General features: G+C 39.7%; 1 protein-coding gene across 6 annotated transcripts in view; it reads left to right on the forward strand.

The window, feature by feature from the left end:
* Window positions 1-363: 363 nt before the first annotated feature.
* The window catches only part of Ercc6l2 (ERCC excision repair 6 like 2), a 75,206-nt gene continuing 52,746 nt past the window's right edge, over window positions 364-22,823 (forward strand). For 4 of the 6 annotated variants that reach the window (XM_050143887.1, XM_050143886.1, XM_050143890.1 and 1 more), the window contains exons 1-8: window positions 399-585; window positions 4,367-4,791; window positions 8,687-8,806; window positions 15,763-15,956; window positions 19,095-19,256; window positions 19,630-19,837; window positions 20,297-20,437; window positions 22,652-22,765. In XM_050143887.1, the coding sequence (XP_049999844.1) occupies window positions 543-585; window positions 4,367-4,791; window positions 8,687-8,806; window positions 15,763-15,956; window positions 19,095-19,256; window positions 19,630-19,837; window positions 20,297-20,437; window positions 22,652-22,765 (1,407 nt within the window). In that variant the 5' untranslated portion in view covers window positions 399-542. Of the gene's footprint in view, window positions 586-4,366; window positions 4,792-5,957; window positions 6,009-8,686; window positions 8,807-15,762; window positions 15,957-19,094; window positions 19,257-19,629; window positions 19,838-20,296; window positions 20,438-22,651; window positions 22,766-22,823 lie in introns of those variants that run through there. The other 2 variants (XM_050143888.1, XM_050143889.1) reach the window with 2 other exon arrangements.

Genomic DNA, 22,823 nt, shown 5'->3' on the forward strand with positions numbered 1-22,823 from the left:
ACCGAACCCCCCCTTCATACCTTGTTTGTGCAAGGCCTGCTGGTTTTGTTACAATAAACTAGGTATACCCAATAAGACGACCTCTTAAAGCTCGCCCTCCTGAAGCTCCCAGACGACGAAGCCAGCACAAGGACAGCAGTCTTTGCAAGGTTCATACTGTCCTTTCCCGCTCTTGGGGAACGCCACGCGCCTGGAGCCTCAGCAAAAAATAAATAGATAAATAAAAGTCCTAAATCGGCTTTGAGTACCAAATCTCGCGATATTTGGACGTCCGCAGACCGTCCGGGCCGACCGAGTCCAGACGGGAGCTCGCTGGAGCCGGCTTGGAGGCTAACCCATCTTCTCGCGATATTTGCAGGGAGCGCCTAGGTCGTTCTCGCGGGATTTCGGCGCTGCGGCTGGTCGCTGCGGTGACCCCCCACCCCGAGCTCGGCGCTCCCGGCTGGCGATGCCAGGCAGGCAGCTTCCGTGCCGTGCCCTCCTCGCCGCCGACCGCTAGATGTCGAGAGCGGCGGGGCTGCCAGGCGCCTCCCCCTGGCCCGATGGACGCCTCCTCCCCGCAGCCCCGCGCGGAATCCCGCAAAGGTATGAGCTCCGAGCTCGCGCCTCTGCGCTGACACGCGCCCCGGAAGGGACTTCCGGGAGAGGCTTCCGCGTGGTTTTTTTGATTGGCAGCTGACGCTCTAGACCCCTTTCACCGCGGGAACCTGAACGTCAGGAGTTAGTGCTGCCCCTCGCCCTGGGAGCAGACACCTCATCTTTTCAATGGGGACAATTGGGTTTCATGACTATTAGATGAGATGTACGCAAGTGACTCCACTTTTGACCCATAATAAGCATTCAGTAAATGTTAGATATTTTTCCTTTCCGTCTTTGCATATGCCAGTCACTAGTCGATAGTAGGAATTTGTTAAGTGGATGAGTGAAGGCCTATTTAGTTAAGTTTTAGTCTTATTACACAGACAGCTTATTACATGGTGTATTGAAGCCGAATTCTGCCTCTAGTAGACCACCAAGAGTTTTTGAAGAAGGCATGGTTATTTCATAAGTATCAGGATGCAGGCTTGCCCCCTAACTTATATTAATTACAGTGATTGCTATAACTGATTAAAAATCGTTTTGTGTATGCTTGTGTGTGCATGCACCAGGCATGTGGACGTTAGAGGACAACTTGAGCATGTCAGTTCTCTCCTTCCACCTTGTGAGCTGTGGGGATGGAGCCCAGGCCACCAGTGTTAGTTGCCAGTTGGCTTACAGGTGGAGCATCCTATAGACCTTACAGAATGAATATACAGTTGAGTGTTTGTTGCCCAGGAATCTTCTGATAAATTTTGCTTTTCCTTTGAGGAAGGTCTCTTGAAAGCAAGGCGGGATCCAGTGCTAAATCTCAGAGTAGGCAACAAGCCCTGAACTCTGGGGCTATAAATTGATAAAGTCATCATAATTAAGGGCCCACGAATATAAATGCCTTTGTGAGTCTGTCTGCTAAAGGCAAATAAGTAGAACTTCTTTTTTTTATTGATTTTATTGAGCTCTACATTTTTCTCTGCTCCCCTCCCTCTCTCCCCTCCCCTTCAACCCTCTCCATGGTCCCCATGCTCCCAATTTACCCAGGCGATCTTGTCCTTTTCTACTTCCCATGTAGATTAGATCCATGTATGTCTCTCTTAAGGTCCTCATTGTTGTCTAGGTTCTCTGGGATTTTGATTTGTAGGCTGCTTTTCTTTGCTTTATGTTTAAAAACCACTTACGAGTGAGTACATATGATAATTGTCTTTCTGGGTCTGGGTTACCTCACTCAATATGATGTTTTCTAGTTCCATCCATTTGCCTACAAATTTCAAGATGTCATTTTTTTTTCTGTTGTATAGTACTCCATTGTGTAAATGTACCACATTTTCCTTATGCAGTCTTTGGTTAGGGGCATTTAGGTTGTTTCCAGGTTCTTACTATGACAAACAATGCTGTTATGAACATAGTTGAGCACATGTCCTTGTGGTACGATTGAGCATCCTTTGGGTATATACCCAAGAGTTGTATTACTCCATCTTGAGGAAGGTTGTTTCTTAATTTTCTGAGAAATTGCCATACTGATATCCAAAGAGGCTGTACCAGTTTGCACTCTGACCAGCAATGCAGAAGTGTTCCCTTTACCCCACAACCTCTCCAGCATAAGTGTCGTCAGTGTTTTTGATCTTGGCCATTCTGACAGGTGTAAGATGGAATCTCAGAGTTGTTTTGATTTGCATTTCTCTGATGACTTAGGATGTTGAGCATTTCCTTAAGTGTCTTTTAGTCATTTTAGATTCCTCTGTTGAGAGTTCTCTGTTTAGGTCTCTACTCCATTTTTTTTTATTGGATTGTTTGTTCTTTTGATGAACAGTTTCTTGAGTTCTTTGTATATTTTGGAGATCAGCCCTCTGTCCAATGTGGGGTTAGTGAAGATCTTTCCCATTCTGTAGGCTGTCGTTTGTCTTGTTGACCATGTTGATTTACAGAAGCTTTTCAGTTTCAGGAGGTCCCATTTATTAATTGTTTCTCTCAGTGTCTGTGCTACTGGGGTTATATTTAGGAAGTAGTCTCCTGTGCCAATGCGTTCAAATGTACTTCCTACTTTCTCTTCTATGAGGCTGACTTTATGTTGAGGTCTTTGGTCCTTTGGACTTGAGTTTTGAGCATGGTGATAGATATGGATCTGTTTTCATTCTTCTACACGTTGGTATCCAGTTACGCCAGCACCATTTGTTAAATATGCCTTCTTTTTTCCATTTGATATTTTTTGCTTCTTTGTCAAAAATCAGGTGTTCTAAGGTATGTGGATTAATATCCATAAATGATCCCTGGAAATAAGATGCAGGGAAACTACTCACTACCTTTCTTTGACATTGTTCTTCATTTTATACCCATTATGTGGTGCAGTGTCTGATAAATAATCGATGTTCAAATCATGTATGTTGAATGTCAAATTAAGGAATTAGGTTTTAAAAAATCAGAGGCAGATACATCATTTAAAACAGAAATTATGTGTTAGGAACGGCTGCCATGGTATCGTTAGCTCAGGCTCAGCTAGCGCTGTCCCAGAGAGAAGACACTTGGACCTGCACACCCTTCATGCCTGGACAGTAGAGTAGGGTATTAATTTCATAATAGAATAACAGTTCTCAGTTTGGATCTTAAGAATAGAGCGGGAGAACATGGTTTTTTTTTTTCATGTGTATTTAGGATGACTATAGTAAAACCACCTCAGCAAAGTTAGTGGGAATAATGCTTTTGAGGAATAATTGATGAAGGCCATCAGCCTATACCTATCATTATAACATTAAAACATAAGAAATGCTTTGAAGTTCTAACTGGAACTTCTCAGGAAGATCCTAGGAAAGCACTGATGGTCTTGTGGTATCAGTGAGGAGTGTGTAAGAAAAATAATCCCCAGTATCCTTACAGTTATAGCCGTATAATTTCTTGGATCCTTTCAATGAGGAATTCCATTTGGAAAATTACCTTTTCTTAGTGCTCCCCATTTTGTTCTCCTTAAGCTGCTTAGTAGTGTATTCTAGGAAACCTCTCCCCACTCCTGCTGTCTTCAGAAGAGAAAACAAGACAGTTGGCTGAATAGTTAACAAAGAGTGAGTTCAGGTGCATAGAAATCAGTATCTTCAGTAATGGCGGGATCTTACAAAGGGCTCTTAGGACTCATTTTTGTCTCTCTTTTCAAGACTTATTTTATTTAAGGTGTATGAGTGTTTTGCCCGTGTATTTATGTGCACCACATGTTTGCCTGGCACCCAGGGAAATCCGAAGAGGGTGTTGGATAACTTGGAACTGGAGTTATAAATGGTTGTGAACCACTGTGTGAATACTGGGAATTGAACCCTGGTGTTCTGCAATGGCTTCAAATACTTTTCAGAGCCCTCTCTTACAGTTTAAAATATTCAACACCCAAAATAGATAAGCTGTAATGGTTGTGGCGTCATTGTAGTCAGATAAGAGGTTCCCGTGGCTTATTACATACCCGTGTTCAGAGAAGGATGGAGTCAACAAAAAGCTCATGTCACAGAGTTGCTTTCCTGAAGATTCCAGCTTACTCTTTACTGTGCCTGTTTCTCTTGCTGTATCATATAAGGAGGATGTGTATAATATTTGTGAATCAGCAAGAATGTTTAAATCGGTGGATTTCAGCTCTGGTTGACCATTAAGATCAATTTTATAGGAAAACATCTGATAATATATTTTAGAAAAATATGCATGAAAACAAATATTTATTTTGTTTAAGTTATTTGGAAAACATGTTATATTTTCTTTTCTCAGATAAATGAGGTATGACTTCGTGAGCTTTTAGAAAAGCTAATTTTCTTTCTTCTTATAGACAGGTGGTATCCAGGAGAAAGATGTCTTGCTCCTTCTTCAGATGAGAAAAAGCTTTGTGAAGCAACCATAAAGTCTATCACTGTGGATGAAGATGGGAAGCCATGTGCAATTGTCCTGTATTCAGATTTTCAAGAAAAGAAAATACCTCTTCAAAGACTTCAAGAAGTAAAATCAGCTAAACATTTCTCCAGAAGTTTTATATTTGATGATGAAGATTTGGAAAAACCTTATTTCCCAGATCGAAAAATTCCATCATTGGCTAATGCTTTTAAATTATCTGAAGATGGAGACTCCATTCCTTACACTATTAATAGGTATTTGCGCGATTACCAAAGAGAGGGAGCTCAGTTTCTCTACAGGCACTACATCCAGGGAAGAGGGTGTATTCTTGGTGATGACATGGGACTTGGAAAAACAATACAGGTATTTATATTAATTACTTTATAATCAGAGTAAGCTCATCCTATGTATAAGAGTGCATACACTTATGCAAATCTCTTTTTGTAATACCACCTGTTACTATACGTTTTTGTTTGTCTCATTAGCTAGATGGTAAAGTTTCAGAATTGAGAACAGTGACTCGGTGTGTCACTATTTTATCCTCAGTACTTTGTTAGTATGTGGGGAATAACATTTTTCTTAATTTTTATTCTTAGAGAAAATGCCATATGCAATATAAAAAGTTAATTAACATCCAGCTCCCCAAGCCCTTTAAAAACGAAGCAAAATAGCTAAAGATAAATTTGATAATATCTGTAATTCATATTGTAAGACTCGAGCTTTGTAATGAAAAATGAGCTAAATCGCCTTTCAAAGTGGCACTTAATTATACATTTTTAAAAATATATTTTGGTCTTTTTTTTTTTTTTTTTTTTTGGTTTTTCGAGACAGGGTTTCTCTGTGGCTTTGGAACCTGTCCTGGAACTAGCTCTGTAGACCGGGCTGGTCTCGAACTCACAGAGATCCGCCTGCCTCTGCCTCCCAAGTGCTGGAATTAAAGACATGCACCACCGCCCAGCATTTTTTACCCTTTCCTAACTCCTCTTAAATCCTCTGCCTTTCCCAACACAGTATTCTTTCCTCTCTGAAACAGACAGACAGACAGACACACACATACACACACACACACACACACACACACACACACACACACACACACACACACACAAGCAAAAAACCAAAGAAACCAGGCAGGGAATCAACCAAAAACAACACACACACTTAAAAGAAAAACAAAGCAAAGAAACCCGTGGGATCCATTTTGTGCTGACCAAGGACCCTGACCATAAGGCCAGTTCTGGAGTGTGTGGTTGATACACCCATTGCCACGCCATTGAAGACAATGGGCTTTCCCTCTTGATCAGCTATCAGTTGTAAATAGCTTCTTGGCTAGGAGTGGGACTTTGTGCCCACTTCCTTTTTTCCGTTCTGGGATGCTGTCCGTCTTAAACTTGTACAGATCTTGTGCTTGTTGGCACAGTTTCTGAGTTCATGTGTGCTTCAGTCTTACTATACCTAGAACATGCGATTTCCTTGGAGTTGTCCTTAACTTCTGGCTTTGTAACCTTTCTGTTTCCTCTTCTGCTTAGATCTGAGCCTGGAGGGGAAGGGTGTGATGAAGACATCCCATTTAGTGCTAAGTACGTTGAAGTTTGTCACTCTCTGCATTACCATTTTTTTGAAGCAAGCAAAAATCTTTTTGCAAGTATTGTTCTGAAACATTCTCTGTTTCTTTTTATCTTCTGTGAGATGAAAAACAATAAGGAATGTGGTTGTCTCTTTTGTCTTATGAAACCCACTTGTCACCCTCCTTTTTTTTTTTTTTTTTTTTTTTTTTTTGGCTAGGCCTTTGGTTCGAATGTTTGAACTGTTTCCCAGTCTCTCGTTTATTCTATATCAGGAGGTAACTACAGGTGAGGGAAGGTGGCTTATAAAAATGTTTGCTTGGCAGAGTTTAGAAGGGAATGCCTGTGAAAGCAAAGCTTTTCCTGGAAGATATTTTATCTGAAATGCAGGTTATGACTTTTATTGTTCTAATGTGATAATCTTAAATTTTTATCTGTCTGTCTGTCTGTCTGTCTATCTATCTATCTATCTATCTATCTATCTATCTATCTATCTATCTATATTCTGTAAGCAATTTTGTAAATATTCCATCGTAAAGCACCTTCTGATTAGTTTCTTCTGAGGATTAGTTTTAAAAATCTTCATTCTAAATTTGTCATAGATCTGTAAATTGAGATTTGTGTAGACCTGTACTGTGGCGGTGAATTGTGGTAGACCAGGCCTGATCTTCTCCAGATATCCATGTTCGTTTTGCTGTGGAGTAGTAGACCAAGTACAGTGTTTCTCTAATCTTGCATGTCAGTGTAGTTTTGACAGATTTAGGGCAGTAAAAATAGCATAGACGAGATGAGTGCCATTTGGCCCTGGCCCATGACCTACCTATGTGATTCTTCACACCCTTCTTTCCCCTTTGGACATTATTAACACATTATAGTTAGCATCACTTTAATTATATCAGGCTGAGAGATTTCCATGGCTTTAGTCTCCCTGTTCACTTAGGGTGTGTTCTTAACTAAAGGACAAGTTTATACCTTTTTGGGTGTGGGTGAATGAAGCAGTAAAGTTAGAAGTTAGTGTATATTGTTGTTATCATTAGTGTATTTAAGGAATTAGGTAAAGCTGATTTCTAATTGGATCTTAAAATGTAGCTACGATATTTTACAAAAGTCTGAGTGTTTTTAAAAATGATTTGTTCTTAATTATGTGTGTGTATGTGTGTTTCTGTGAATGAGCATGAGCACATATGTGTGCAGGTACCTGAGGTGTTCAGAGAAAGGTGTATGATCCCCTGGAGCTGGAGTTGCAGGCAGTAGTGAGCCCCCCAGTGTAGGTGCTGAGAACCAGACCTGGTCCTCTGCAAGAGTAGTGCACTTCTTAGCTGCTACACCATCTCTTCAGCCCTAGATCTGAGATTAAGTAAATGAAAAGCATTTCATGTTTTTGCTTTAGGGAATTTGGGAAATCTAGAATTAAGATTATTTTGGAAGTATTCTAAAGTATTCTATTTGTTTTCTCTAGTCACTTTTAATAACTTTTGTGTCTCAGTTTTTGTTCTACGAAGCACCCACTTGTGAATTTTTGATAATTTTTTATTTTGGTGGTGGTGAGTAATTAATATTTCTAACTACTGAGCCTATGGCTTAAGTTTTTTTTTTAAATGAACAACTTTTATTTCTTCAAATAAATCTCATTACCATTCCTTTCCTTCTCTCATTTGGGTTTAGATAATTGGTATCTACATATTAAAATCACTTTTCTCATAAGGTGTGTATTGACAAACAAATGCGTGGATGCAGTCACACCTGTAATTCCAGCACTTGGGAAGGATGAAGCAGGATTGCTACAAGTTTGAGGCCACCTTGACCAGGTTACTAAGTGAGCTTTAGTCTTCCCTGGGCTAGAGTAAAAAAGGTCTTTGTCATCCCCCTTCCTTGTCCCCAAATCCAAACTTCCTTTATAGTTTTTCTACTTTCTTTTATAAGTTTTCTCTAGATTTCAGTATTTCTATAATTTATTTTTTAAAGTAATGATTTATTTACTTCTATATGAATACCCACCTCATACACTTTCATCCCAAATCTTTAAAACAACCTTGCCGATATTATTTTTTATCATTTTTGCAAAGAACTATTTAGGGAGTTGAATCACCTTGCTGAAGTTCACACAGCTGCCAAAGAACCAGAGCTAATGTTTTAACCAGCAGGCGTCTAATTGGTTGAATGTTACTTGTTGTTGATTGTGTGACTACACGTGCTTTTTCTTATTTTTAGTCTTATTTAATTTTTGGAGAATAGCCACTATTTAAAATGGTATGTGTATTGATGATATTGATGAGTTGTGGTACCCTACCTTAAACTGGCATTGCCATTCATTAGATAAACAAAGGTACTAATCTATGAGGCAAATATTTCTTTCTTTAAGGAATTCATTTTTTACAGGAAAAGAAAAATGTATAGTTTATTCTAGAGGCTTTGAGAAGATAGTATCCATGGATAGAAACAAATAGTAAGGTAATATCTCAGATGAGGGAATAAAGAAAGAATTCATCAAATGGGCAGAATTGTTCTGAGATGATGGCTATGTGGAGTTTTATGTGTTTAAAGGTAGTATTATTATATGTTTGCTTGTTAATTCAAAGAAAGTACCAATATTTTTATGCTTCCTCTGACATATTTTTGTTTGTAGTTTACTGATTAGTTTGTCACATGTACAGTGAAATTATGCATAGTGATAAAGTCTTTTTTCTTCCCAGGTTATTTCATTTCTGGCTGCAGTTTTGCATAAAAAGGGAACTCGTGAAGATATTGAAAATAACATGCCAGAGTTCTTACTAAAAAGTATGAAAAAGGAACCCTCTTCTACGGCCCAAAAGGTAAAATGTCTTGAAGTATTTAGCTTATAAAGCTGGCATTGCAAATACAGAAGCATTTAATCACAATATAATGTATTATACATTTTAAAACAGGAATTTAGACATTAAACTATTTATTTAATTAGACTATTTTTGGAAGGTTGCCAGTTTCATCTGCTAGTTGAATCAAGTTATATCTCAGACTTGCCCACCCTGTAACTAATCCAGGCCTGGCTCTGCTGAGATCAGACAAGATTGGACATGTTCAGGGTAACATGCACAAAATAAGAGGTTTGTAACAAAATTAATAAAACAGTAAAATTATCAGAAGCGTTACGCTTGCAGCCTTTGTGTGTATACATATGTATGCAGAGGCACATGCACTTATGCTAACGAGGACCAGAGGTCAGTGTCTGGTGTCTTCTTTCTTCACCTTAGTTTTTGAGTTTTTGAGTCAGGGTCTCTCAGCAAACCTGGACCTTGCTGATCCATCTAGACTGGCCGGCCACAAGCCCAGGAATCCTCTTGTTTCTACGTCCTCAGTGCTGGGACTGGAGGTGTTCTTTTAAACCATGGGTGCTGAGGATTGAATCAGACCCTCATGCTTGCACAGCAGGTCCTTTACCAACTGAGCCATCTCTCTAGTCCCCGTATGTGCTCTTCTGTTGTCCTCAGTATTTAGAAAATTAATAGGAATAAAGATGGAGTGATTAGATGAAGACAATTACTGTTTTATTAAGGTAGTGAACTATATTCCTCAAGTTCTAACACGGGGTTTCTTTAAGATTTTATAAATTTTATTCATAAGATTGCTATGAAGTCCAAGTTTACTCCAATGACCTCAGAAGAGTTATATTTATATAAAAAGTTGAGAAGTACTGGTTTATGGTATTTTTGTTATTACCTTAAATTTTCTTACTATTTTACCAGCATTCATGCGTGTGGTCCGAGATAATAGCTGCCTCAGTTGACACTGGTGTCTTCTTTTATTCTTTCCTTCCTTCCTTCATGTGTCTGTGCATATATATTTCAGTCCTTTGTCATAGCAAACATCATTTTTAATAGATCTTCTTTAGCTGAAATTTTACTAGTTTGTGTTGTCTTGTATTCTAATACATTTCATTAATGTATAGATGTTCCTTTGAGCACTACTGTAGCTCCATTGCTATCTTGATAAGTAGTAGTGTTCTCATTATTCTTGTCTGAATTGTCTGTGACTCAACTCTTGCTCTTTTTACCCAAGTACTATTTAAAAGACAAGTTCTAAAATTTCCAGATAAATATAGTATTTGTGATGGAAGAGCTTAGTTCTTAGGATAATATAACCGAAATATTTCCTTTATAAAGTATTGATACTGTATTTTGTCTAGTCTGTTATGTGAAAATACCCATTATTTTTTGCTTTCTTTGTTATTATGGACACATAGTTGTGTACGTTCTGTTTAACCAAACTTGATTGCCTTCTTAAAAACCTTAATCCTATAATTGAGACAAATTAGAAAGACAAGGATCCTCTTGACTGCTGAGTGTCAAGAATTCCAGCACAATTAGCAGATTTGCTGTGAGAATTGCCTGTCTATAAACATCAGAGCCATTTCAAGTAGAATACTAAGGTACGGAATTTTGCATAAGACTTAAAGGGATATGTCCTTTGAGTTTGGCTCACTCCTTTCACAGCTGTAAACCTGCAAGTCTTTGAGATGCTCACTAGACTATAAACTTTGTTTATGGGAAAAGTCTATGTTTTCACTACCTAGTGATCTACGATAATAGGAATTCCTTCAACATTTGTCACCTGTAAACCTATCCACTGTATCTCAGGAAACAACCTATGATCCCATTTACTGAAAAATGGTATTGAAGGGAGGGTGTTAGAAATTATTTAACAAGGGAACCGCATAGCCACCAAAATTATTTATATGGCAACTGCTAAGATACTTAAACTCAACTCTCTTGACAAACTCATGTCTGTATGTGGCTATGTACTGTTTTTTCATATTTCCTCATCCTGAAACTTTTGCAGTGTAGTCAAGAATCCTGACTTTTCTTGAGTGACAGTCTCTGAAAAAGAACTCAGGCTTGGACAGGTGGCAACTGTGTCTCCTGCTTCTAATATGATTTTCTTGTTTATTTGAGCAACTGAGTTCTGAGAAATTAAATTATCTGTTATGACTGAGATTGTTGTTGGCCTTGTGTTTGTGTTGACTTTCATTAGTCTCTTTAAGTTTGGTTTCATGGATTTTGTTTGTATATTGGTTACATACTTGGTTAACAGATTATTTGATGATTTCTGAGTTCAAAATGTTATAACTTGACCTAAATAATTTTATTATGTTCTGTCATTACGTATTTTAGATGATGGTTCAGTGCTGAATTGATTTTTTTCCCATTGAAAGGAAATTCCTTTTTGTTGAAGTACCTAGCATTCTATCTTTGAAATTTCAAAACAGAGCCCTAATATTTACTGTAGAATTCTTTCAAATAAGTTCACTTTTGAAAAATGTGTCTAGGGGTCAGAAGGATGGCTCAGCAGTTAGGAGCATTTACTATTCTTGAAAAAAGTACCAGGGTTTGATTCCTAGCGTCCACAACTCAAAATCATTTTTAACTTCAGCTCGAGGGGATCATATGCTTCTTCTGGTCTCCACAGGCCCCTGCATGCATATGGTGTTCATATGTGCATATCCACACACACATAAAAATTAATAAATAGACATTTTTCTGAAAAAATATGTACAGTACTTTTTTGTAGGGAAAGCTAAGGAATGATGCCAGAGTAAAGTTTTTGACAAAAGACTCGTTCCACTGATCTTTCTGAAAACCCCTGAACATGACTGTTATTGACCTGGTCCTTCCAGCTGCTTCAGTTTGTCCGTTGGGTTCTGCTCTTGCTTTTGTTTTTATGACTTTGTTTGATGGTTTCTCTTTCACTGGTACTATTGTGGCCTTCTCAGTTCTGCAGCGGGTGGGAAGTACACACCCCTGCCATCTTCCTGGACTTCCTGCTCTGCTGGGAGCTCCTTTCCAGGCGTCACAGCGCAGATCGTTTTCATACTTGTTCTTCATTTTGGTGGCATCAGTGCACTTATGTTTTCAGAGAGTCCATTTGAAGGAGCATACTTTTTTTTTTTTAATTTTTTCGAGACAGGGTTTCTCTGTAGTTTTTTGTGGATTGCTTTTGGGGTGGGTTACTCAGTCTAGGGGTTAGTAACCCACCCGCAATCAAGTTACTCCAGGGTCTCGGAGGGGCGCTACCTGGAAGGGAATGAGCTAAGACAGAAGAAGGAGGCCAAGCAGTTTTGTCAAAGCCTCCGTTTATTAGGGTCATGGTTGCTGTTTATATATGGTAAGGAATGGGGGGCAGGGCAAGGGATCTCGCGAGTCACAAGTGGCCACACCTGGTTCCCTGGATAGCTGGAATGTGAGGCGGGTTCCGCTAAGATTAGCAGTTAATTGGGTGAGGGGCAGGTTTTGTCAATAGAACATAACTATGGGTGTGAGGTTCTCTGCAGACTCCCTAGAGTGATGGTTCCTGTAATGATTGTTAGTGGGAAAATGGCTCCTGACAGTTTTTGCTGCCTGTCCTAGAACTAGCTCTTGTAGACCAGGCTGGCCTCAAACTCACAGAGATCTGCCTGCCTCTGCCTCCCAGCACTCGGGAGGAGCATACATTTTTAAAACATGTTTTGTGAAGCCGAGCAGTAGTGGCGCATGTCTTTAATCCCAACACTTGGGAGGCAGAGGCAGGCTGATTTTTGTGAGCTCAAGGCCAGCCTGGTCTACAAGAGCTATTTTCAGGACAGCTAAGTCTGTTACACAGAGAAACCCTGTCTCAAAAACACAAAGGGAAACAAATGTTTTGTGAAAAAGAGAATAAAGTAAAGCTAATGCCAGGATTAAATCAACCCTGAAACACTGATCTTTAATCTCTTTCAAAAAGAAACACTCAATGAATTAGATGCTACAAATTAAGGATTAGTATTTTGAGCTAGGGATGGATGTATGTGTAAAAGATCTATTTTATATACATTCTAAAACTTTGCAGGTATGAATAAAACTTTGAGGAATGTGTGAAATGTAAGTGCCAATGAATTCCTAAAGGAAAAGACACAAATCATGCATTTCAAGTGCTTATTCTTGGATGATTCATTAGATTTAGGCTAAGTTTATGCTGTACTTTGGTCTTTATGAAATAAATCATAGTAAGTTAATTAAAATATTATCTTTTAAGATCAAACTTTGGAGATTTTAAGAATAAATTGTAAGAGAGGGCGGAGGCTATGGAGACAGCTCAGTGGGTAAGGTACTTGCCGTGATGGGGCCCTGAGCTTGTACCTCCAGTGTCCGTGTAAAAAGTTGGTTGGCAGTTTGCACCCATCACAGTGCTAGCAGCAGAGATAGGCAGAGCCCAGGGCTTGCCAGACAGCCAACCTAGCCGAAATAGGAAGCTCCAGGTTCAATGAGAGAGGTGGGGACCCAGAGAAGAAAACATTCAGAATCATTCTCTGCCCTGCACATCTGTACACATACACATGCACCACACAGGGAGAAAATTAAAATTGAAAAATGAGAGGAAGAATTTCCTAGCAATTACAATACCAGTGTTAGAAAGATTTTCAGTTGTATTGAGCAAAAGAATTTTTCAGCTATTTTATGTAGCATTTACCATCTTTTTTATATGACTTTTTTATATGACTGAAACAATTCATAAGTTTCTGTTTCCTTCTTTTACTGTGATAAAACACTCTGGTCAGATGCAACTTGGGGAGGAAAGGGTGTGTTTATTTGGCTTACACTTTCAGGTCGTAGTCTGTTATTGAAGGGCAGGAACTCACAGTGGGAACCTGGAGGCAGGAACCGTGGGGGAACACTGCTTGCTGGCTCATTCTCTCACTTGCTCTCAGGTTCATGCGTAGCTAGTTTTCCCATAGCTTGTCCAGGATACTACAGCGCACAGGAGGCTAGGTAATCAAGTAATAATAAAGACAGCTCCCCACAGACTTGCCCACAGGCCAGTTTGATCAAGAAAATTCCTCAATTGAGGCTTCTTTTCTAGGTGACTCTAGGTTATGCCAAATTGACTACTAAGACTAACCTGAACAGAAACACTGGAACAGAAAAATAAGGAGCCAAGCAGTTTTAAGAATAGGTCCCAGGAGACTGCATTGCAAATGATGCTACTGTAAACACCATTCTGTGTACAGCTCATCAACCTTTGTAGTTAATAAGTATAGGGTACGTTCTTAAGACAGACCGCAATTGTGAGGGTAGGAAAACTACTGTGTGCCCAGATGGAGTTTGTACCCAGGATTGTCACTCTATAATATACAAAATTCAAAGGGAGACATCACAATTGGACTTAGTATTTTGAATCTTGACTTTGTATTTGAAAGCAGAAAAATTAAATTGTCAGGTGAGCTACAATAGCAAAGGTATTTGAAGGGAAGCAAGAAAGAGAAGGTGCTCCTGTGCTTGAGGAGGAGTGGGGGCAAGGAGCTTACTTTAGTTAAACTTTTGCTTTCTGCTTTCTCTTTACAAACATAGTAACGTATTTTGTTTCTTACAGGTCATAAGTGACCTAGATGAAACATTACACAGAACCTATAAATTGGTTCATCTCTTGGGTAGTGGGGCAAGTATAAACCTTTAGAAAAGTTTACCAATAATACTCTCATATGCAACAAGCTATAAGTATTGGTCATAGGGAAAAATGAAATCATAAAAAATTTTAAGCTGTTGATAAGAGTGGTATCCAGGGTTCAAAAAGAAGAGTGGAACCTCCAAGCACCACTTTGAAAAGCCTGCTGTGGTGGAAAGCTGAATTAATCAGCTCTCCGTCACTGGTACAAATTACCCGAGAGAAGTAACTTTAGAGAAGGAGAGGTTTATTTGGGCTCGTAGTTTTAGAGATTTTAGTTCATGATCTGTTGTCGTGCTCTTCAGCATATGGCGAGGCTCCTCATGATCGGTATCCATGGAGAAGGAAGCCAGCGCGAAAAGACACAGGAGATGTTCTCCAAGGGCATGTCCCAGTAGTTCAGTTTCTTTTCACAGGGTTCTGTCTCTTTAAAGTTCCACTACCTTCCCGGGAACCAATCTTTTGCCACACATACCTTTGGGGGAACACTTGCTATCCAGACTGTAGCTTTTTTCCAAACAGAGAACAAATTCTGTTCACGTGAGTTCAGTAGAGAACAGAGGATGGAGGTAATAAGTACCGACCAGTCTTGAGAACATTGCTGTAAAGGAAGGGACTGGGGGCCAAAGATGTACACTGGAGAAAACCTGTTCTGTTTTGTTTCAGTTTGATTTTATTTTTTTTTTAACCCTGGGAAATGTGCTCATTGATAAAAGTGGTTTGTTATAAAGATAAAGCTGGCATGTGTTGATTCTAGATTGGCAAGAGAGATAGATGGGAGCCACTGAGTATAATCAAACATCATTTTGAAGGACAGAAGCAGTTAATCTGTGGTAAGAGGTGGTAAGGCAGGTGTGTGGAAATAAATATAGATCCAGTTATGATAGAAACCTACGTGGAAGTCCTCTACTCGTTTCAGTTTTCCAGTGAGTTTCTCATGCCTTTAGCACAGGGAAGCTGAGGAAAATGGAGTAGGAAAGAGAAGTGAAAGGAGCCCCAGAAGACTGTTCGGAGAAGGATGCTACCCATTTGCATTGCGTGTTAATTCTTTAATTTGTTGTTGGGATTCTGATTCTTAAAGAGTTACTTTTCTCTTCTTCAATGTCTTTAAGAATAGAAGTGGAAAATGATGATTCTCTTCAGTGGGTTAACTTTGTTGATGTTCTGAGAGAAAGCTAATTGAGCAGAGAGTATTTTTTGAGGATGTTTTGTTCACAGTGAGCAAACCAGTCAGTTGTATCAATTGCTTATAGCACCAAAATCAAAGAGGGACTGTTGATACTGTGTATTTCATGTTGGAGTTCTTATTAAAACATGGATGCTTTCCTTCTGTTTTTAGATGTTCTTAATAGTTGCCCCTCTTTCTGTCCTCTACAACTGGAAGGATGAATTGGATACCTGGGGATATTTCCGAGTCACTGTTTTACATGGCAGTAAAAAAGATAATGGACTGATTCGTTTAAAGCAAAGAAAATGTGAAATTGCTCTAACAACCTATGAAACACTGCGCTTGTGTCTGGAGGAACTTAACAGGTAAAACCGTAAGAGTGACACTGTCAGTGTGCTGCCAACATTAGTCATACGTGTTTTTTATGTCATGATTCAAAACTCAAACGCTTTTAGTTTGGTTTCATGTCAGGGTATAAAGCAGAGTTTGTGATAGTTGACTCCATCTGGAAGGTGTCCTACCACTTCATATTCTATTTTTTAATCTCAGAATAAGACTCCTTTCTAAACCGTACATTTTAAAGAATGGTAGGATTTGTCCCAAGTCCCCTGTACAACACTGTGTTGTTGTACGAGGAGTGGCGGGCTGCATCCTGCCGTCCGGCTAGCTTAACCCCTGAAATAACCACACAGAAATTGTATTAATTAAATTATTGCTTGGCCCATAAACTCCAGCCTCTTATTGGCTAACTCTCACATCTTGATTCAACCCATTTCTAATAATCTGTATGTCACCATGAGGTTGTGGCTTACTGGGAAAGATTCAGCATGTCTGACCTGCAGCTTCATGGCGGCTCCTCTCTATCTGCTGCTTTCTTCCTCCCAGAATACAGCTCTGTCTTCTCCGCCTATCTAAGTTCTGCCCTATCAGGCCAAGCAGTTTCTTTATTGATTAACCAATGAAAGCAACACAAATACTGAAGGACCTCCTACACCACCGTGTAAATGATGCCTCCAAGAGTATTGAAAGCCACTGAGGATATTTTGAGCTGTACCTTAGATAAGAAGCATACCCTGGCATATTTCCAAGATATATAGAAAAATCCCTGATTGGTATGTTGAGCCACATTGATGGAGGAAAACCAATTAAGAGGTTTGTTCTGAACTAACTTGTGCCAAAATTTCTGATTCATGTATATAAGTTCCACCCTTAGACTGTAATCATGTTTAAAGATGTGATTTAAAAAAAAAAAAAAACGGGGCTGTTTGAATAGAGCTATAAGTCAACATAAGGCATCCTTACTAGGTAACAGACAAGTACCAAGAGCGTATGAACAGGGAAGGACATGTGAGTTATCTAATATCTTTTAAATGGTGAAATACATGGTTTCAGTCAGTTTGAATTATAGTCACTTGAAAGAGAGAATGGCAGAAAGCTACCTTAAAGGTGATGTTTTCCAACCATCTAAAATCCCATGGCATGAGAAAATAATGAAGAACAAAAGCTCATAGTAGAATGTATTCAAGAGTGAAGTCCAGCTAGATGAGCTGGTGCAAATCTCCAGGTGGTGCATCTCACATACTCTGGAGGCTGACGTAGGAGAATCATGAATTTAAAGCCAGTGTAAGCAAATATAGTGGGGCCTGTGCTCAAAATATTAATAACAAAGAAGAATAAAAGCAATCACTAATTAGCTATGTGGATTTGAGCAAATCATCTGTCTCATCTGGAAAATGACAGGATGAATTGGATCTGTTTTTGCCAAAATGGACTATTGAGATATGGATGGAACGTTCTCTTGGAATTAACTTAATGAGGTTCAGTTTGTATACCATAATCAATACTGATTTTTAAATGTAGTTAGCTTCCATTTCCACAGGTTCTACATCTAGGAACTCTCAGCCAACTGTAGATTAAAACATTTGCCAGAAAAATGTGTCTATAACAAACGAATGGTTTCCTTAAACAAGTCAGTATAATATTTTTACATACCATTTACATTGTGGAGGGTATTACATATCATCTAGAGATTATATAAAGAACAAAGAATGATATATGTAGGTTATACACAGATAGTATGACATGTAAGAGGTTTGAACATTCATTTATTTTTGTAGCACAAATTCTTGTTCTTAATAATAAAAACCTAGAGCCAGATATTAGGGAGTGAAAACAGAGAGAGCAGAGAAGCCGTGCAGCCAGACACTAGAGAGACCTTTACCTCTACTAATGCTCCCTGAGTCCGCCTACTTTCTCTTTCTATCTCTGTTCTGATTTCCTGCCTGAGTTTGCTGAATCATTGGCTGAAGCAGCTTCTTTAATAACCAATGGTAATAAAACATTCATAACATATAGAGGAGAATCACACGTCATATTATACCCAATTATAATTGGGATTTTTTTTTTTTGAGTCAGGGTTTCTCTGTATAGCTCTGACTGTCTTGGAACTCACTCTGTAGACCACGCTGGCCTTGAAGTCAGAGATCCACCTGCCTTCTGAGAACTGGGATTAAAGGAGTGTGCCACCACTGCCTGGCATAAGTTAATCTTGATGCTCCAATATTCTAATTAGGCTGGTCTGGGCGTTTAACGTAGCTTTGGCTCCTCAGTATCTCTGCTGTGTCCCCCACTGTCCCCCACTGACACTGGCACTGCATGCAGTGATACTTTGTTTGTAATCTAGCAAATAAAACTGCACCCAAGATCAGAGTGCAGAGCTAAGCAACTGGCAGTCATAGAGGCCAGGTAGTGGTGGCACATACCTTTACTCCCAGCACCAGTGGAGACAGGAGTGATATGGCTGGGCAGAGAAAGGAATGTAAGGCAGGAAGAGACAGGAGCTCAGGTGTAGTCTGAGGATTCGTAGAGACAAGACGGCTCCTTTGGTTGGAACATTGGTAGAGGTAAGAACTCTCTAGTGGCTGGCTGCACTGCTTCTCTGATCCTCCAGCATCAATCCCTATGTCTGACTCTGAGTTTTCATTATTAAGAACAATTAGAATCTGTGCTGCATCTCTAGGGTCACAACATTAACCCTTCAGTAAACAGTGTTCATTGTAAGTTTCAAAAAAATACTGCTCTACAGAGAAACCCTGTCTCGAAAAAAACTAAAAAAAAAAAAAAAATACTGCTGTCTATATCCGTGCTTTTCAAATTTAACATAAAGTTTGTTTCTTTTGTGTGTCTGTTTCTGGTTTGTTACTTAAAGGAGGGATAGTCATTTAGCTTTCATTCCAGCATTATCAGATGTGATCTCTAAACCTGCTTTAGTATCATTTGAATTTTATTGAGGTCTACAAAAATCATGGTTTGTTTTTTTTTTCTCATATTTTTTCCTCTATTTATCTGTAACATTCTGTGATCTAGACTCACTTAGCCAAATGAGAACCATTATAATCATCTATGGATAAAGATGTTAGGGAGAAAAACAGTACTATCTAAATTCTATTAGACTAAAGTAAGGATATTTTCTATTCCCTATTATTCCCTTTTTTTTCTTGTAGTTTGGAATGGTCAGCTGTTATTGTAGATGAAGCTCATAGAATCAAGAATCCAAAAGCACGAATTACAGAAGTCATGAAGGCTGTGAAGTGCAAGGTCCGCATTGGCCTGACTGGTACCATCCTCCAGAACAACATGAAGGAGCTGTGGTGTGTTATGGACTGGTGAGTGGAATGCCTAGATAGTTTCTGTTTAGGTGTTTTCTGATTACTAGTCCTTAAGTCACAGCCCCTCCCCCAGAAAACTGGCCACTTAACTGTTTACAGAAATATCCAGCCCCAAACATGTTTCAGTCTAGGAAGTTGTATGAGAAGTCAGCATGTGCCTGTTGGTTCCCAGAGTAAGGAAATGCTGGGTTACTAGTTCCGTCACCTTCAGTTAGAGACAGTCACAAGGAAGGAATGCTGTGCTCCTGGCTCTTGTTTTTCATTAGTAAGTAAGCCACTGAATAGATTCCTTACCAGCAAAGGAATTGAATGCTTTTCTTTTTAGATAATTTAGTAACCTTGTTACATTTTTCTTACTTCCTTTATAAAGGGCTGTGCCGGGACTTTTAGGTAGCAGGAACCACTTCAAGAAGCAGTTTTCTGACCCAGTGGAACATGGCCAGAGACACACAGCAACCAAAAGAGAGCTTGCTACTGGCCGAAAAGCTATGCACAGGCTTGCAAAAAAGATGTCTGGCTGTTTTCTCAGGCGCACCAAGACCCTTATCAAGGGTCAGCTACCTAAGAAAGAAGACCGGGTGAGAACTGTATTTGTTTGTATTATTAATTACTCATCACAATTTTTTTTTCCTGAAAAGCATTATTTTTTTAGGATTCCTTTTGTTACATGTGGAATTTCAGAAAACATCAACTGAGCTCAGTTTTATTTCTTTCCTGGTTTTACTGACCTGTTGGCTATTAGGCCTGCAATTAGTACCTGTGTTAGTTAAATTTCTGTTGCCATGATATATTCTAGAGATAAGTCACTGTAAAAGGTTTCATAGGTTGTGGTGTGACCGTCACTAAATCTATAAAGACAGAAGCACAGGTGACCCGTGTAGGTGAGTGTGGTGTGACCGTCACTAAATCTATAGACAGAAGCACAGGTAACCAGTGTAGGTGACTGTGGTGTGACCGTCACTAAATCTAGTGGGCGTTGTGATGACTCCTCTCATTGCTATAGAAATCCTCATAACTTTCCTCTCGTTGGTCTGCAGATGGTGTATTGTTCTTTGACAGAGTTCCAGAAAGCTGTTTACCAAACAGTGTTAGACACAGAAGATGTAGCTTTGATCCTTCAGTCCTCCCAGCCTTGTACCTGTGGCAGTGGCCGGAAAAGGAGAAACTGCTGTCACAAGGCAAGCATTCCCCTTACCTTCACTCTTTCCTTCTGTGCCAGTGAGACCACTGTTCTTCGGTTCTTTAACTTTAGAAGCTGTGTTTTTAGAAAGTTATCAAGGGGCCAGGGAGATGACGTGGTAAGAAGAAGTGCTGGCAACACCAGCCTGACAAGCCGAGTTTTGATTCCCACAACCCACGCAGATAGCATGCGCAGCAGGCTGTGTGATCTCAGTGCTCCTGGCAGGATGGCATTGTAGGCAGGAAAATCCATGGGAGCTGCAGGTCAGTAAGAGAGTCTGCTTCAAAACAAGGTGGAAAGCAGGAATTGCATCTTAAAGGTTATCCTCTGGTCTCCACATGTCTGCCATGGCACATGCATACTACACGGGTAATCACAAATTAATCAGAAATGCTTTACAATCTCAAATCACTACTATAAAATACAATATTCAGATAGCAACAAAACCTAGTTTAGAAATTGAGCTTCAGTTTGGTATCTTACTACTTATTAGGAAATAATTTACTTTCATTCTAAAATTCCATTTTTACAAATTTTTCATCCACTGCTGTTAAGAATGAATCAGTGCTTTGCTGATGAAATACCACTCCTAGCCACAGTGTCTGCTTAAATAGAGCACTGTGTTAATAGAACAAAAAGTTTCCTTAGAGATAAAAAAAATTACTTGTTTTCCTATCTGTTGTTTGTTTGTTTGGTTGGTTGGTTAGTTGGTTTTCTGAGACAGGGTTTATCTTTGTAGCCCTGCCTGTCCTGGAACTCACTGTAGATCAGGCTGACCTTGAACTCACAGAGATCCACCTGCCTCTGTCTCCCAGATACTAGGATTAAAGGTGTGCGGCACCACTGCCCAGCTTTTATAAAATTTCTTCTTATGTCACACACCTGTGATGATTACAGGGATCCAAGTATTTCTCTAGATTGCTTTTTATTCAGTCTAGCTGGCTTTGCTCTTTTTAGCCATTTCTATTTTTGTAATACCCCATACTTTTAAAAAGCTTTCTAGTTTTATTATCAGATTTGGGGGTTACACCCTGTTCCCCAAGTCAGATCTGGCCTCTCATCGTAATTCAATTAAAAGAGGAAAGCAAAGGAGATTTAGTAAGCACAGCTACATTGGAAAAAGGGACAGAGATCCATCAAAGTCCTTAAGTCTATGTTCCCATTCCAGAAGTGAGATCAGCATTTAAATAGAGGGCCAAGGATGTGCCATCCCAGCGGTGCCAGTCAAGATGCTGTCCCGCCCACCACTGACCATCAGTGTCTGGGCTTCAGTCTGTAACGTGGTTTTGCAAGTTAGAACTGTGTAAAATCTTTCTGGAAGTCGGGTTCCCTCAATGGCTAGCGTTTTTTTTCAACCTCCCAGTATGAGTTTCTTGGGGAACTCCTGGTTTCTTGGGTTCCATTGTTTCAGTGGTCTGATAGTCTATAACTGGAGGTTTCTCTCCCACCTGCCAGTTCCCAAATAACCACTCTGAGGCTTAATATTAATTACAAAAATGTTTGACCCATTAGCTCGGGCTTATTATTAACTTAAATTGACCCATTTCTATTATTCTATATTTTGCCAAAAGGGTCGTGGCTTGTGACCTCACATCTTGCTTCTCTAAAGACTACTGGCATCTCCCCCCCCCCCCCCCCCCCCCCCACCTTGGATCAGAGGCTCACACAACTCAGCTGTTGTCCTGTTAGTGATCTTCCCCCCCCCCCCCCCCCCCCCCCCCCCCCACTCTGCTAGGATTTCCTGCCTAGCTCTATTCTGCCTGGCTATTGGCCAAATTAGCTCCTTTATTGACCAGTGGTAATAGAACATATTCAGAGCATACAGAAGGGCATCCCACATCAGTAGTCCAATTGAGAGACAAGTGTCTCTTAAGAGTATCTTCAGTTCTGCTGGGCTAGGCGTAAGCAAAGAGTAAAGCATTCTTTAGAACATGGTGACTACATCGTAGTGCTGAACCGGGCCCTCCTGATGGCAGCCTTTCTGTCACTGTTCCATTCCGGAATGGAGGCTCCCCTTGATTAAATAAGCATTGCTATCTTATGATTCATGAAGAGTGATTCCAGGTCCCTGCTTCATGGATATTCTTCCAAGCAGTTGCCTTCACTGTCTTAGATAATTATAAATAAGTATTAGTGTTGTGTTTTATAATTAGCTATATAGCCATGTTGTTAATGCTTTTCTTATTTGTGTTTTCTGTTCTTTCGGTTACAGACTAATTCACAGGGTGACAAAGTGAGATCGCTGTGTCTTAGTTACCTGACTGTGCTACAGAAAGTAGCAAACCATGTCGCTCTGCTGCAGACAGCCAGCACCTCCAAACATCAGGTGGGGGTTGACTTTACATTTTTCTGTGTTGCTGTTGGTATAAAACTCATACTGTACA

Source organism: Alexandromys fortis, unplaced genomic scaffold (assembly GCF_014885135.2).
Source record: "Alexandromys fortis isolate MF-2015 unplaced genomic scaffold, M_Fortis_MF-2015_v1.1 scaffold_1, whole genome shotgun sequence".
Taxonomy (NCBI): Eukaryota; Metazoa; Chordata; class Mammalia; order Rodentia; family Cricetidae; genus Alexandromys; species Alexandromys fortis.